Source organism: Amblyomma maculatum, chromosome 11 (assembly GCF_055883805.1).
Source record: "Amblyomma maculatum isolate TAMU_Amacu chromosome 11, ASM5588380v1, whole genome shotgun sequence".
Taxonomy (NCBI): domain Eukaryota; kingdom Metazoa; phylum Arthropoda; class Arachnida; order Ixodida; family Ixodidae; genus Amblyomma; species Amblyomma maculatum.
Window position 1 is genome coordinate 21,919,528 of NC_139354.1, and position 15,171 is coordinate 21,934,698.

Consider the following 15,171-nt stretch of genomic DNA (forward strand, 5'->3'; position numbering starts at 1 on the left):
CCATAATCGGAATCCTTGCGAGGCCTGTTTGTTCTCGGGAGCAGTTTTTTTCCGATTCTGGAAAAGGCAGGCATTTATCTGCCCATTTTGTAAAAAATTCTCATGCGCAAACTAGTGGACTTTTTATGCTCAAATATCGACCACCAGGTAACTTGTGATGGACTACGCATATTTTCGATAAGCACTTCAACATATGAACTTGCCCAATTTTTCCGGAACCGACGACAAAATTGCGTGCCAATCTTTTCCTATGCCCTGTTTCGGCTCTACTTTCGGTTGCGTGACGTCACATCCTCTACGTCTCATTTCACTTCGTTTATTCATTTTAGTCTTTGGTACTTTCAAATTGCGCCAATCCCTTCCTATACCCTTTTTTGGCTCTACTTCCGGTTGCCTGACGTCTCATTAATTCACTTCTTGTTTACCCATTTTAGTCTGGTACTTTGAAATTGCATGCCAATCCCTTCCTATGCCCTTTTTCGGCTCTACCGGTTGCATGACGTCACCCTAATTGACTGTCTTAACTATTTTAGTCTGGTACTTTCAAATTGCGCACAGATCCCTTCCTATGCCCTTTTTTTGGCTCGACTTCAGGTTGCGTGATGTCACATCCTTGATGTCACTTTAATTGACTGATTTAATTAACTGTTTTAGTATTTGATAATTCAAATGTGGCGCCAAGCCATTCACTAATGAGACCATTTTTTGCCTTTTGTTTTTCATTTTCTGCCTCTAATTACCTAATTAACCTATTTGCCTAATTATTGTTTCGCACACATTACATCACCCTCCATCGCTTAACACCACTCATTAACCTCTATGACTTGCCAAATACTCAACTGCTGCGGACACAATTTTGCAAATTGCGCGCCAATCCCTTCCTATGCCCTTTTCCGGCTCTACTTCCGGTTGCGTGACGTCACATCATCTAAGTTACATTAATTCACTTCTTGTTCATTTTAGTATTTAGTACTTTCAAATTGCGCGCCAATCCCTTCCTATGCCCTTTTTCGGCTCTACTTCTGGTTGCGCGATGTCACATCCTTGACGTCACCCTAATTGACTGCCTCAACTAATTTAGTCTGTGGTACTTTGAAATTGCGCGCCAATTCCTTCCTACACCCTTTTTTGACTCGACTTCAGGTTGGGTGACGTCACCTTAATTGACTTATTTAATTAACTATTTTAGTATTTAATACATTCAAATGTGGCGCCAAGCCATTCATTAATGAGGCCATTTTCGCCTTTACTAATTTATTTTGCCTCTAATTAATTAACTTATTGGCTTAATTCTTTTTTCGCGCACATTACGTCACCTTCTATCGATTGACACCACTCATTAACCACGACAACTTCTCAATTACTCACAACTGCTGCGGACACGACTTTGCGTGTTTTGCCTCTAATATTACCTTATTGGCCTAATTACTATTCCGGACACATTACGCCATCCTCTATCGATTGACACCACTCATTAACCTCTACTAGTTCTCAATTACTCGCAACTGCTGCGGACACGATTTTGCGGACGCGGTCTGCAGACAGAAATCTGTGAACATAGCGAAGTAATACTTTCGCGTCAGTCGGCTGCTGCAGAACCACGCCAGAACTTTTCGTGGCGAACGCAACGTAGCGAAGTGGGAACTGGGACGCCAGCCCCTGCTCTGTTCGGAACATTTGTTGCCTCGCAGTTCACCAGACGACGCAGCCTGCTGAATCGAATTTTGGTGCAACGAACTGCAGTTTTCCAATGCGACATTCTGCGCCATCTGGCGAACTGGGAACTGGGATGGGACGCCAGCCCCCGCCCTGTTCGGAACATTTGTTGCCTCGCAGTTCACCAGACGACGCAGCCTGCTGAATCGAATTTTGGTGCAACTAACTGCAGTTTTCCGCTGAATCCGGAAAACGCAGTCAAGGTCGAAAGATGGGAACTATCACACTCACCCTGTGGCCGAGTTTGAGAGGCGCTGGTTTGAGCTCAAATAGTCTCAGTTTGCGCAAGAAACTTTTTGTGCAACTCGGACAGATAAATATGGCACGCGCGCGCGCTGTACTTTCACGGGCCAGAGTGACAGAATGGAGCGATTCGGCCATCACGGAAGCAGCTTGCAGAGATGTTGCAGAGTGAGGCTCTGCGCTTGCTTGTACACTCTGCGGATGACGCGTACTTTGAGACGGTCAAGTTGGACGGAGTGAATGCGAGAAACTATGAGGGGTTCGATAAGGGTGATGGCGTCAAATCTGCGGCTATGTTAGCGATTTGTTATACTGCCGGTCATGGGGTTGTATTTGCGTTGTGTCCCAGGTGCGGTGATGAAGAGCAGTTTGAGATCGTGACGAAGGGCAAAGTTTGCGCAACGGTTTGCGATAGTGCATTGCACAATGTCTGACTGTCATGATGGCAAATCTGGACAGAAAGGTATGATTCTCGCTTAGGGTGCGAGAGGTCCCGGGTTCAAATCCCGGACGAGCCCACTTTCTTTTTTACCAGAGTCCAAATTTTTGTTCAGCGAGACGATTTCATAATCTCCTTGACTTTCTCTGCTCCCCACCTGCGATAGCGATGAGCACTGCTCTTCCGCTGCTCAAGATAATATGAACGCTTCCGAAACAGAAACCACTGTCTTTACAACTAAAAATACGTAGTTCTGGCCTGCCCTAGGTCCCATCGAACGCGCGCACATTGTCCTTTAAACATTGTCCTTTAAAAAAAGATAGAACATAACAAATGAGGTCACAATTAAGCAAACATACGTTTCAGTGCAATGGAGCCGTGCGAGGACCCAGCTAGGGGCTCATTGATCAGCGGCATAACCTTCGGTTCGGCTGCGAGATGTCAGGTCCAGAGTTCATATCGCGGACGAGCCGAAATCGCAAAATGCGAAGGGGGAGGGGGGGGGGGGTATAAAGGGAGTAGATGCCACTTTTACCCCCCCCCCCCTCGTCTGTGGACGCCCATGTCGACCGTAAGATCAAGGCGCGAAAACACACACGGACACAAGAAAGGTAACGGGTCGGGCCCATGTCTATAGCTGTGACAGGCATTGCCATGACACCATATATATTCCGGGGGAAAAAAAAAAAAAAAGGGACTCTCAAATCTCGACAAACTACGGTACAACTAGGTTCTAGGCGGTGCATGTCATAATATCCTGGCGACAAGCGAAAGCTTTTGCGTGAAAGTGAAGTATGTGTGAAGGCACCACTTTAGTTGGTGGACCACTCTCTGTGGGGATTTTTCAACATTCCAACCACTTAGAAAATAGGCCGGCCAGTTCTCACTGCACGTGTGCTGTACATGTCTTCACAAGTTTGTGAAAGAGCAACCTTTTGGTTTGGTTTGATTTGAAGGGTTTAACGTTCCAAAGCAACTCAGGCTGTAGTCTCTGGCCCGACTGACCAAACTTTTCAACATACAAGAGAGTGGTCCCCTGCTAAGCATGTCTAAAGCGTGCACTTCCGTAGTATTGCATCATTCTTAGATTAGATACGACAAACTTCCATGGTATTACACCTCTGTCATACAAGCAGTTTCGATCCTCGTTGAGCTTGACCTACATTCAACTCAATGCCGATCGGCGACATTATCACATGGCAACCTTCAAGTGCAATCAAGCCCAAGCCTGCTTGGCTCGAAGCCGCTTCTGCAAGCGCTCTTGAGTTTCCAAGCAAATTTGAAAGCGGGCGTCGATATCCTCGTCCATCACCGAGCTCTAAAAATAAAACCAAATGAATGCAATAAAACCACTAATATTTACACAGAAATGTACTAAAAGGTATTAAAGAACATTCTTAGAACATTTTCGTTAATATTAAGATATCTTTATAATCTCGACACGAAGTTTGGCACTCGAAGGAAACTTCTCAATGGCCATTTAAAATCTTAGGAAAGCAAAACAGCGCACTCCTGGCACACGGACAAAAGAAGGGACTACAACACAGCTTTGTCCGTGTGTCAAAAGTATCCTGTTCTCCTAAGATTAACAACCAACTAGTCTGTTCTTCCACTCTTGCCATTCAAAATGCTGCCCGTATAACACTGGATGCTTCCATCCTTCTTGAAAACTTTCAAAATGCAGACCGAAAGTGTTAGTGTAACACAGGTAGTATATTAACTATATCACTATATTAACTGATAACCATGCACATTATTAATTGCATTTGAATGCATAGAACAGACAAGAATGCTTGACCACAAAAGAATTTTAAGAATTGAAAATAAAAAATGAGAGCAGCAAATCTGTACAAAGCAAAACCATTAACTTACCCAGCCGATGACACCATGCTTCAGTATGAGTACCAATAGGCATCGCAAAACAAACTTGCCAGTGTTGTATTTGGTGTCCGTACACCTCCATCAAGGCTCAAACACCCTTACTCCCTTCAACTCAAGCGCTGAATACATCAAAATCAAACTTCTACTCTTTGGGTGACTGAACACATCAAAATTAAATTTCTATTCTATGGATGATGGAGTTGACTCGATCAATGAGGATGTCAAGCATAACAAAATAACGACTTGAGGGGCTAGTTGGTGCTGGATCATATTTAGATATGTGGCGCAAAAAACACAACACACGCGCACACTACCAACTGTAATAGGATTTGAAAACACTTCCTCTTCACCACGCCTCCTCTTCTACACTCAGGCACATTTCATCTTCCTCTTCTTTGCCAAGGGGATAATGGCACTCTCTTCCTCGCAGACCTTAACTTCGTCCAAACATGGTATTGACCAATCTCATCTTCCTCTTCTTCTCTTCTTCCTCTTCTTTATCAGGGGATAGTGGCACTTTCTTCCTCACAGACCATATACCTCTTCCAAACATGACAGTCACAAAGTCTCACTGTCTTGTTACCGCACACCTCAAGCAGAGGTGTGCGGTAACAAGACAGTGAGACTTTGTGACTGTCATGTTTGGAAGAGGTATATGGTCTGTGAGGAAGAAAGTGCCACTATCCCCCTGATAAAGAAGAGGAAGAAGAGAAGAGGAAGATGAGATTGGTCAATACCATGTTTGGACGAAGTTCACTCACTCACTGTCTTGTTACCGCACACCTCTGCTTTGCCAGCAGAGGTGTGCGGTAACAAGACAGTGAGAATTTGTGACTGTCATGTTTGGAAGAGGTATATGGTCTGTGAGGAAGAAAGTGCCACTATCCCCCTGATAAAGAAGAGGAAGAAGAGAAGAAGAGGAAGATGAGATTGGTCAATACCATGTTTGGACGAAGTTAAGGTCTGCGAGGAAGAGAGTGCCATTATCCCCTTGGCAAAGAAGAGGAAGATGAGAAGAAGAGGAAGATGAAATGTGCCTGAGTGTAAAAGAGGAGGCGTGGTGAAGAGGAAGTGTTTTCAAATCCTATTAAAGTTGGTAGTGTGCGAGTGTGTTTTGTATCTTCTCCTGTGTTTGTGTTTTTTGCACCACATATCTAAATATGGTCAAGCATAACATTCGCAGAATGGATAAGTCGGGAGTTCTCTTACAGGTTTCAATTTGCTCTTGTAACTTTCAAAACTTGAAATGTACAGAACATTGTTTCCAAGCACTTCAGGGTTCAAAACAAACTAAGCAAATGAGCACAGGTCAAGCTGCCATCAATTAGGTCCTTACGAAATGTGGCTGAGAGAGCTACACAGCCTTACTACAGCGCTGATATAGTGTAGCAGATTCAGCGCGATTGGAAAGAACAGGAAAAACATGCAGCACACTCACTTTCATAGGCAGCATTCAAGTGCTAATTACACTCTAAGTGTTTGCAGAAATATGCCCCAAAATAAAGTACCCATCACTTCCATAAGCTATTCATCTAAATTCTCCCAATGGGCATCACAACAACAGTGGACATCCCTTAGACATCCTGGACACCTGCAGGACATCTAGGGGCGTTTTAGTGCCCAGTGGGCGGCTGTTCCACAAGACTGAGACACTGCTGCAGTGATACAGATAGTGGTTCAAGTCTGAACGTGTCTACAAATGTCCATTATAGCAACCAGCTACACAGGTGAAAAAAAGCAGGCAAATGAGCAATTTAATAAACATGACAATGGATATATTCTCAAAACTATAATACAAGACCACCAATTAGCATTTCGTAGCTCTGACAGTGCTTCAGATGCCAAACCACGAAGGCAGGCCGTGTCGGTGAGGATCCTCACGGATGTACGTCTTCTGCACCTCTTGAGACTCCTGCAGCTGCTTCTGCATTGTCTCTTGCTTCTCCACAGTTTGAGTTTTGCTGAACAGGTCTGGGAAGGTGAATTGTTCTCCTTTTGGCTGCTCCACAGGCATGATGCAAGACAATGGAACGGGTCAAAGTACGAAAGGGAAACAATGGCAACTTAGATGGGCGAGCAGTAGCAAAAGTCAGTAGCAAACTGCAACCCATCTACATATATTTGCCACTTTAGATAAAAGGGGGCAAAAAAAATGTGTACCTCAGTTGCATGTGAAAATGAAAAAGCAAGAAAATACGCCAACTAACTTCTTGCCCCTCGGCACAATGCCCACATAAACAAGTGCCATGTAACATAGCAGTATTATGAACAAAACTAGGCATATATATATATAATTTTTTTTTTCTTGTACTCTTTTGAACGCATGCATCACTTCAATAAGTCACCATTCACTATGTTCAGAAGATGTCTATGCTGCATGTTAACAGTTACGCCAATTGGTAGGTGATGATGACTCAATCAGACCACACCTCTAATGAAACACAATGCACCGCAGCCTCCAAATGGGCCTCATCTATTGCTCGCCACAGTAAAACAAAAGACTACAATGGCATTCAAATGCCTCTTCTGTTGCTGCTGGGCTGTTTTTACAGAGAGTGATCACAGAGCGATCAAAAGATGATGGTTACAGATACTGAGCACTCACCAGCGTGACAAATGCAACACGATAGTCATCTTCCTTGATTAGATACCCCTTGCCCTCGGCTTTCTTTATTTTGCCTGTAAAAAGACAACACACCGTAGCAAAGTATATGAACAGATATAGTCACACCTGCAACCCCTTTTCGTTTATTATTCATGTGCTGTTTGCTTTTTTAACTTCTGTATAGCATAAGATTGCATGTTGAATACTGTAATATCCTGAGGCGTAAAGAATGCTCCTAAACATCACATAAAACATGAAAAAAGTGAGTAAGTTCTCTTGACGTCTGAAATATACATTAGTTTCTTAGCATAAACTACGGCAAACCTGTGGAATTCTTTTAACATCTGTAATATGCATCAGTAAAGTTTCTTAGCATGAACTATGGCAAACCTGTGTAATAGAAAGGCAGTAGAATCTTATTCATTTAAGCTCGCTTGCTTTGAAATTCTCCTTTATTAAAGCAGTGGGTTGGCTGCATTCATGTAATATTACCAAGAAGGTTCTCTTCAATTAAATAGAATCCCCACCTACCTTGGGTTTGAAGCAGCAATTACCAAGAGCTGGTGACTAGAACAGCCACAGAGAACCGAAGAAAAAAATTCACAATCTATACAAATTTCAAGGATCTGACCTTTGAACCACACACTTCAGTCTACAAAGTGTACAACCTGTATTCTTATCCTAAGAATACAAAGCGATCTCTGTGGTAATGTTCAGTGCAGAAGAGTATGTCAGCATGCACACAAATCTTAAGAAGGCGTAAGCAAATACTTATGTTAGCAATTCCAGCACTGACTCCATATTTAAAACGGTATCAAAAATTTCGTTATACCTGCAATGCCAAAAGTGTGAAAACTTTGTCTGAAGTTTCATGAAGGTCAGAGGGCCTAATTATTTTTTTACTCTTTATTTGGAAACATGTACCACATCTTAGTAAACACGGCTTATAATATGCCTCACTCCGTTGTAAACAATTCACAACTGTATTCCCACACTCATGTAATCGCGGCTTTTGTTTCAGCAAACAAATGATGCAAGTGGCACCAAGAAGAGGTCCCAGTTAATGTGATAAAAATAGAAACTGCTACATATTCACCGCTTCGTCAGCTTAACTTGCTCTAACCTCACACTAGTTCTTCCCCAGGAACCAGAATGAAAGCAAGGAAATAAACAGCCATTACACTTTTGAAACCTACCCTGTGACATCTCAGCCATCGTTCAGCTCATAAAGCTGAACCAACAAGAGAGAACAAAATTAATTGCTATTCGCCAAAATAGGTGAACTGCATATGGTTATCTTGATCTACTACCATTTTGTGCAACATTACAAAGAAAAAAATAATATGCAGCAAAAGGTTTGATGTGCGCACTTGTTCTGAAAGTACCAGCACTAGTAATAATTGCCTCACCTTGCATTATCTTCGTCCTAACGTCTGCCACAGGAACCTTGTAGATCTTCTCCAGGTAGTTCTTGACGTCATATTTTGTCATCCTGGAAGATAAATGCATCATGTGCGTTGGCTTCAGACTGGTGCCACACAGAAAGTAACGGCTGTGTAACAAAGAGGCCACTGGCATATCAGACACAATGACAGCCAGCATCGGGCAGATATTTATTCCCTGAAGTTTTGTAAGGGTGAAGAAAGCTTATCCACCTTTCGAATGTACATCAAAGTTGAGCTCCTTAACGCACTTCATCAATGAAACAAACCAAACCTGCCGTGTATACCTCTCCACAACTGTCAAGCTACATTTACGATAAACTAAGACTCGCGTTAAGAGCAAGTGTTTTATCCTTATTGTCGAACATATCCAATTCGGCAAACCCTGTGCATAACTCCAGCTACAACTGATACTTCATTTAGGTGATTCAACAAGAAAAGGTAAATACCAGCCCCAATAGTGCAATCCCACCTGCCTGTAGCAAAAAGAATGGGAGTGTATGAAATGAACAAAAATGTGCTATTCCCGTCTCACAAACAGCACAGATATGTGACAGTTTATATAATTAAACCACTTTTTTGCCACACTGGCCCTTTTCAGTAATGGTCAGAAAATTTACAGAGAGGAGATCGAAGCAAAATGCAGAGCCAAACAGAAGTCACCCTCGGCAATACCACTGACCAAACTGCAATAGGTATATGGCCGGGCAATCGTAAGCCATGCAGTGTGGGTGTTGCCCCCCAAAATGCACCAAGAATAAAGGCACACACACACCTTCACTTTATTCGCCAAATGTTATAGGGCGATAGCAATGAAGTCAACAGAAAGGGACAGAACACTGGTATTTAGGTCTTGAATTTTTTTCGGCACACTGGAAAGACTGATGTCTAAAATGTTCTAATCCATAAAGGTTTTGGTTCAAAACATTGTAGAAAAATTTTACCGAGAATGTTTCGTTCAGTGCGTGCACCCATTTTTATGTAGTCCGATGCTGGAAACCATGAGCAGCGATCACAATGACGACTGGTGGTCGACAAAGAAGACGTACCGAAAACAAATATAAATTTCACTCGGCAGACAGTAGTCAGACATTTTTTGCATAGAGTAACGTTCTTTTTGGTTTCACACTCAATGCTCTTATGGTATAATAATGGTATATGGTATGGTATAATATGGTATGGTATGCCTCGTCGACGAAAGATTTAGTGGGCACTATTATCACTTCATTCACAGAATTCCAAACACTGTGGCGCTATCCAGTGGCAAAACCTAAAAGCATACCGCTCGCGGTGCGAAAGGAAAGGTGGTTTTTTATTTAGGGACACACTGGAGACAGCGAAAAATATAATAAATTATGACAAGCACTCCTAGAAGAAAAAAGAAACAGCGTGCGGTCACGAAAATCAGCAATATTTTGCTGACATGTAGTCACGTGGGGAACTACAATGAAAGTAATAGGGTTTCTCTGCTAGATAGTGCCTCAGTTGTTATTATGCGATTTTCAATGGCAAATTAAAATTGTAAAGCCTCTTTTCTTTGAAATTGTAATGATCGATCTGTATTATATGAGGCAAGATATTTTCACCTCCCTCATAATCTCATGACATATTTTGGCCAGTATTATGTCCCTTTAAATTTAGCAGCCAAGAGAGCTGGTAAAAGCTCATTCTCTATGCATTTCTCTATAGATTACAAGCTCCAGCCTTGAGTACAGACTGCAATTGTTATTACAAGCACTCACAGATCCCAAATCTCATTTAGCTGCTTTTAGCACATACATCTGCATTTATGGACCCCCAACCTTAATACTATCCAATTCCTTATATACAAGGTACAATATCCTTTGATGCTGATCTAGTAAAATGCAGTAAAATGGGGGATGCAGTAAAATGTGCTGAGACTTGAAAAATCTTGTGCAGAAACACATTAATCCGCACACGCAAAATTAACGCAGAGGGGCACTTTTTATTAATGAAGGGCTCCAAGTCTATGGCAGCTGAGCTCTGGAAAGGGTGCATTTTCATTCACTTCGTTCGCATACACGAGTGCTTTAAAGTGCCGAAAATGCGCAGATTTGTTCGCATACTGACTTTGCATAACAGGAATCAATAAAAAGAAATACCTGAAGCATTACAAGCAGTTTAGAGTATCACACATGAGAATCCAGCATAAAAAGCAATATATATCATCGCAAAAGATGTAAATTTTGCTTAGCATTGCCCTTACAAAACTCTGAAAATAATCTGAAAAATTCTCCCAGTCCTAAATCAATCAATAAGAATCTGTGCATAAACATAGCAAACACGGAACGCATTATTCTAATCCTACCTCTAGAAAGATTAACATTTTAAAGCCCCCCCCGCTCGAATGAAAGTCTGTGGCTTCCATTTGGCAGTGTTCGAAAGTTGCTAATACGATGGCCAAATGTGTACCATCCTCATTCAAGCTTTACTAAAGCAGTCCCTGAAAGGACGGCAAGAAGAAGAAAGAAAGACAGTGACGTTAACTGGCAGAAGAAACCGGTTTGCTTTCATTTCATACCCCCTTTAATTTTTTACGTATTGCATTATGCCCTGAGGCAATAAACAATGTTATTAAAAAAGAAAAAAAGAAACCAGTTTGCTACCCTGCCCTGGGGAAAAAGGAATGATGGGATATAAAGATGAAAGAGTAAAGGGAGTTGGAGGGCAAAGGAAGTTAGTAAAAGAATAGGAGAAGAAAGACGGGGAGGTTAACTGGCAGAAGAAACCAGTTTGCTACCCTGCCCTGGGGAAAAAGGGATGATGGGATATAAAGGTGAAAGAGAAAAGGGAGTAAGAGGGCAAAAGAAGTTAGTAGGAGAAAAGTGCACTTGAAAGTCACAGCAAAGGAATACTTACTGGACAGGTATGATAAACTTGACCTCATTTGGAGGAAGTGGCTTATCATGTTTCACAAGCTTCATCCAAAAATTGGGCAGAAAAATCCGCAGCTGCGGATTGCCCTTGACGTACAGCGGGTACCTGGTTAGCAAGCATTGTTTCAGTCAAACTGTAGGCCAGATTTACTCCCTATCTCACACACGCGGCATTGCATCTGTTGTGCCTTACCGGTGTAGTGAAATCCCCACAAGGTGACACTAGGTCAACACAAGTGTGCCTACAGCACAAATATGCCCCATGTTCTTGCTTTGTAGTCACACGGCCAAATCTGTCCGATTTGTTTCGTTTTTTTTTTTTTCTTGTTTTCACAAAAGCTGCCCTCACCTAATCTTTATTTCTCCCCAATATCTGTCAGACATATATAGGCATTGGTCATGTGCATGGCAACAGAATACGAGCTGCATCACAGCTGAATACGAGGCCGTCACACCGCAGAAAGGTCGCCGCATCGAGCTGTATAACTACTTAGCGCAAACCGAAATTTGTTCGACAAATGCCTATCTTTTATACTGCGTGTGTAAACGCTTCCAGCATCCAACGTACTCAGCAAACGAAAAATAAATTGAATATTGATAGACTTTAGCGGCGTCAAATCACACTAACTACGGAAACTATAGCCATGCGGGAAATATAGCTGAGAAAGCACGGAAACGGTAGCAACAGTAAAACGTTACCGTGTCTGCGGTACGGCAGCGCTAAAAATCTGCTACCTATGGAAACAGCATCAACCGGTAGAATAGCAGACCACACCGATACGAACGATGGCATAAGACCACCATCGCACAACACCAACACCGCAATGCTCCACTACAACGTCTCAGAAACTAATCATTCATAACCACAGCAAGGGATTACACTTTCTATGTTGAAAGCAACGATACTCCGAAACTGTGAGAAAAGCTGAGAAGCACCGGCAATAACTCGTAGATAGAAGCGATCTCAAACCACTATCGCGAAGTAAGTACGGCTTTGTAAGAGTGTTATGCGCTTGCTTTGGTAAATCGATTGGATTAAGTTAATGAACACACTTATTCAAGAAGCACGCCAAGTTTTCCAGCAAGCAAAATGTGGACACTCACACGCGGGACGACATCTTGGGACGCAGCAAGCGCCCCCTAATAACGGGCAAATAAAAAACTTGTGATTTCGGTTTCGTAAGCAGCGCGGATCTACCTTGGAGCAGACGCTGCTTGAACTCTGAATTTAATTAGAACCTTTGCACGCCTGAGTTACGTCTGGCCTTCGATTAACGGCGTAAGACTGGGCTCCCTGTATACAGCAATAACGACCAATAAAATCTTCGTTGATCAATACATGTACTTATAATTACTCTTACAAAAGTGGTTTAAGGGCTGCAACTAGAAGAATTTGGTGGTGCAAAATTTAGTCTTTGTATGACGTGCGAAACATATTGAATTGGTGCACCAAGTAGCGACAAATATCCTGCCTGTATGTGCTTTTAGGTTTCAATCACGGTGTAGTTTCAATGTATGCTCTGTTATTCTGGCGCGGGACTCAATTAATTCACATAGTAAATGAAATGACGTAGTTGGCGAATTATTAACATTCAAGATTGACAAAGAATTCAAAAGCAGAAAAAGAAAACAAAAACCCGAGCAGGCAATTGTCACCACCCTGTTTCAAAGGGGACGCAGTTATAATCCATCCATCCGTCCGTCCGTCCCTCCGTCCGTCCGTCCGTCCGTCCGTCCGTCCGTCCGTCCATCCATCCATCCATCCATCCATCCATCCATCCATCCATCCATCCATCCATCCATCCATCCATCCATCCATCCATCCATCCATCCATCCGTCCATCCATCCATCCGTTCATCCATCCATCCATCCATCCATCCATCCATCCATCCATCCATCCATCCATCCATCCATCCATCCATCCATCCATCCATCCATCCATCCGTCCGTCCGTCCGTCCGTCCGTCCGTCCATCCGTCCGTCCGTCCGTCTGTCCATATCCATCCATCCATCCATCCATCATGCATCCATCCATCCATCATGCATCCATTCATACATCATCCATCCATCCATCCATCCATCCATCCATCCATCCATCCATCCATCCATCCATCCATCCATCCATCCATCCATCCATCCATCCATCCATCCATCCATCCATCGTTTATCACCCACCCACCCACCCACTCACCACGTCGATGCAAGTAGGGTCCCTAGAAACTTCTAGGGACTCTCACCATGCAGTAAATTATATGGTACATGATTTCCAGTCCGCACCCGGAACAATTCGGACTCGGACCGAGTTCGGCCGCTTAGCGTGACCTTTGGATGGAAATTCGTTTCTATCGGGCATTTATTGGCAAACGACTTTGGTACAAAGCTTACACTCAAACCATAGCTAACCGACTTTGTATGTTCATGCAAGGCGCTCAAATAAGTGTTTTAATGTGCCGATTGTACCTACAAAACACTCACACCGTTTTGTCAGAGCAATGATGCGCCAAGAGAGGGCAATTAACGTAGGCAAAGAACAAATTGTAATTCCCATCTCCTACTGCAAAATTTCCTATAGACCAACACCGTGTTTACAAACAAAGGAGGCGCTCGCTGCGCCGCAGCCGTCTGGAGGTGAAAAGTAGGGCTAGCGCCCATAGGAATATATGGAACCGAAAGGTTCCAAAGCAGTTTTCTCATTTCACGGGGTACCTATGATGTGCTTATTCGCGATACAAAACAACTATGAACATCGTAGAACAGATCATGAAAGTATGGAATCTCATTACAATGGCGAGGTATTTTTAAAACACCGCGAAACGTATGGTGGTGCGAGTTGGGAGGGCGACTCGTAGAAATTCATGTCACAACTTACCGCAACATTTTTCTCGTTTCGCAGAGCACCAGCTGGTAGCCGGTCGTTCAACGTTGGCCAGCACTTTAAAAAAATGTGTGACAAAGTATGCTGCATAATTTTGGAGGCAATCTACTTTTAAAACTCCCCGAATATAATCTGTGTTGTGAATTCGAACAGCCCTAAAAAGAAAGCTGTGTGTAACGAATCGCAGTTTTGTTTATAGTCTGATACGCTGCCACATGGGTAAATTAGCTTGATAATACTGTCGCTCAAGTGATACACCCTAGGCAGAATTGCATTTAAAGAGCCGCTTTAGAGCGCCATACGACATTATGGACCGAACGAGAATCGCGCATTGCAGCAGACGACGGGGAAACCGCCTCCAGGTCCGGAGCGTCTGCTAGCGACGGCGCCAGGGGTGCATGGTCGTCTGCAACTGTCCGCGGTCAGTTTATCGTGCTGTGAAGAGGCCTGTAAATCGTCAGACTTTCAGTGCTTGCAAGAGAATGTAGTGTGTGATGCAGCAATGTCGGAATACGTGAAAAGCTTGTCGGAATCGGATAAACAGCGCTACAATGAAAAGCTGTACACTGACGGCGTTGTGCACCCGGACCCATTTTCTACGTCTGAAACACATTGGAAAGTCCTTCAGGCTGACGTGGGTACTCTTACACTATTGGGCATGGCAAACATTGTAGTGTATGTGACTTTTTCTCCGAGTCGCTTCACTGCACAGACCGTCCAGGCATACAAGTCCCTGGAGGCATACAAATATTTTGAATCAGGTGGGTATGCGCAAGTTCATTAACAGGCATATATGCTAGCTAAATATTTTTCGTTTATTTTGATTTTCCCCCGTGGCATCGCTATGGTTGTCGTATATAGGTCTGCGTTTTCTGTGCGGTTCCCTGGTCTTATTTTTTTCCCGTACGGCGCAGGCCATGCAGCGCGTGCACAAACGTCGGAATATAGAGCCTGTCAAAATGTTTGCTTACGACTTGCTCACCGCATGCATGTATCGCAACACAACTACATATTCATTCATTTTAATACTTACCGTCTACTTAGCCACGATCGAGGTTTTCAGAAATTAAAG

At 43.2% G+C, this 15,171-nt stretch overlaps 1 protein-coding gene across 1 annotated transcript; it reads right to left on the minus strand.

Moving 5' to 3' along the window:
- Positions 1–6,032: 6,032 nt before the first annotated feature.
- mRpL23 (mitochondrial ribosomal protein L23) lies at positions 6,033–12,359 on the minus strand. The gene is made up of 5 exons (XM_084583469.1): positions 12,328–12,359; positions 11,207–11,329; positions 8,294–8,376; positions 6,885–6,958; positions 6,033–6,278 (listed from the first exon to the last, which is right to left on the minus strand). Exons 1-5 carry the CDS (start codon positions 12,339–12,341, stop codon positions 6,114–6,116), a joined length of 459 nt encoding a protein of 152 aa, XP_084439595.1. The 5' UTR covers positions 12,342–12,359; the 3' UTR covers positions 6,033–6,113.
- Between the last annotated feature and the right edge of the window lie 2,812 nt (positions 12,360–15,171).

What these genes read in the sequence shown, in the direction of transcription:
- mRpL23 (XM_084583469.1), bottom strand. An exon ending in AAGTTTATCATACCTGTCCA is followed by an intron (nt 8,377 to 11,206) that starts GTAAGTATTCCT and finishes TTTATCTTCCAG; the next exon opens with GATGACAAAATATGACGTCA. An exon ending in TAGGACGAAGATAATGCAAG is followed by an intron (nt 6,959 to 8,293) that starts GTGAGGCAATTA and finishes GTCTTTTTACAG; the next exon opens with GCAAAATAAAGAAAGCCGAG.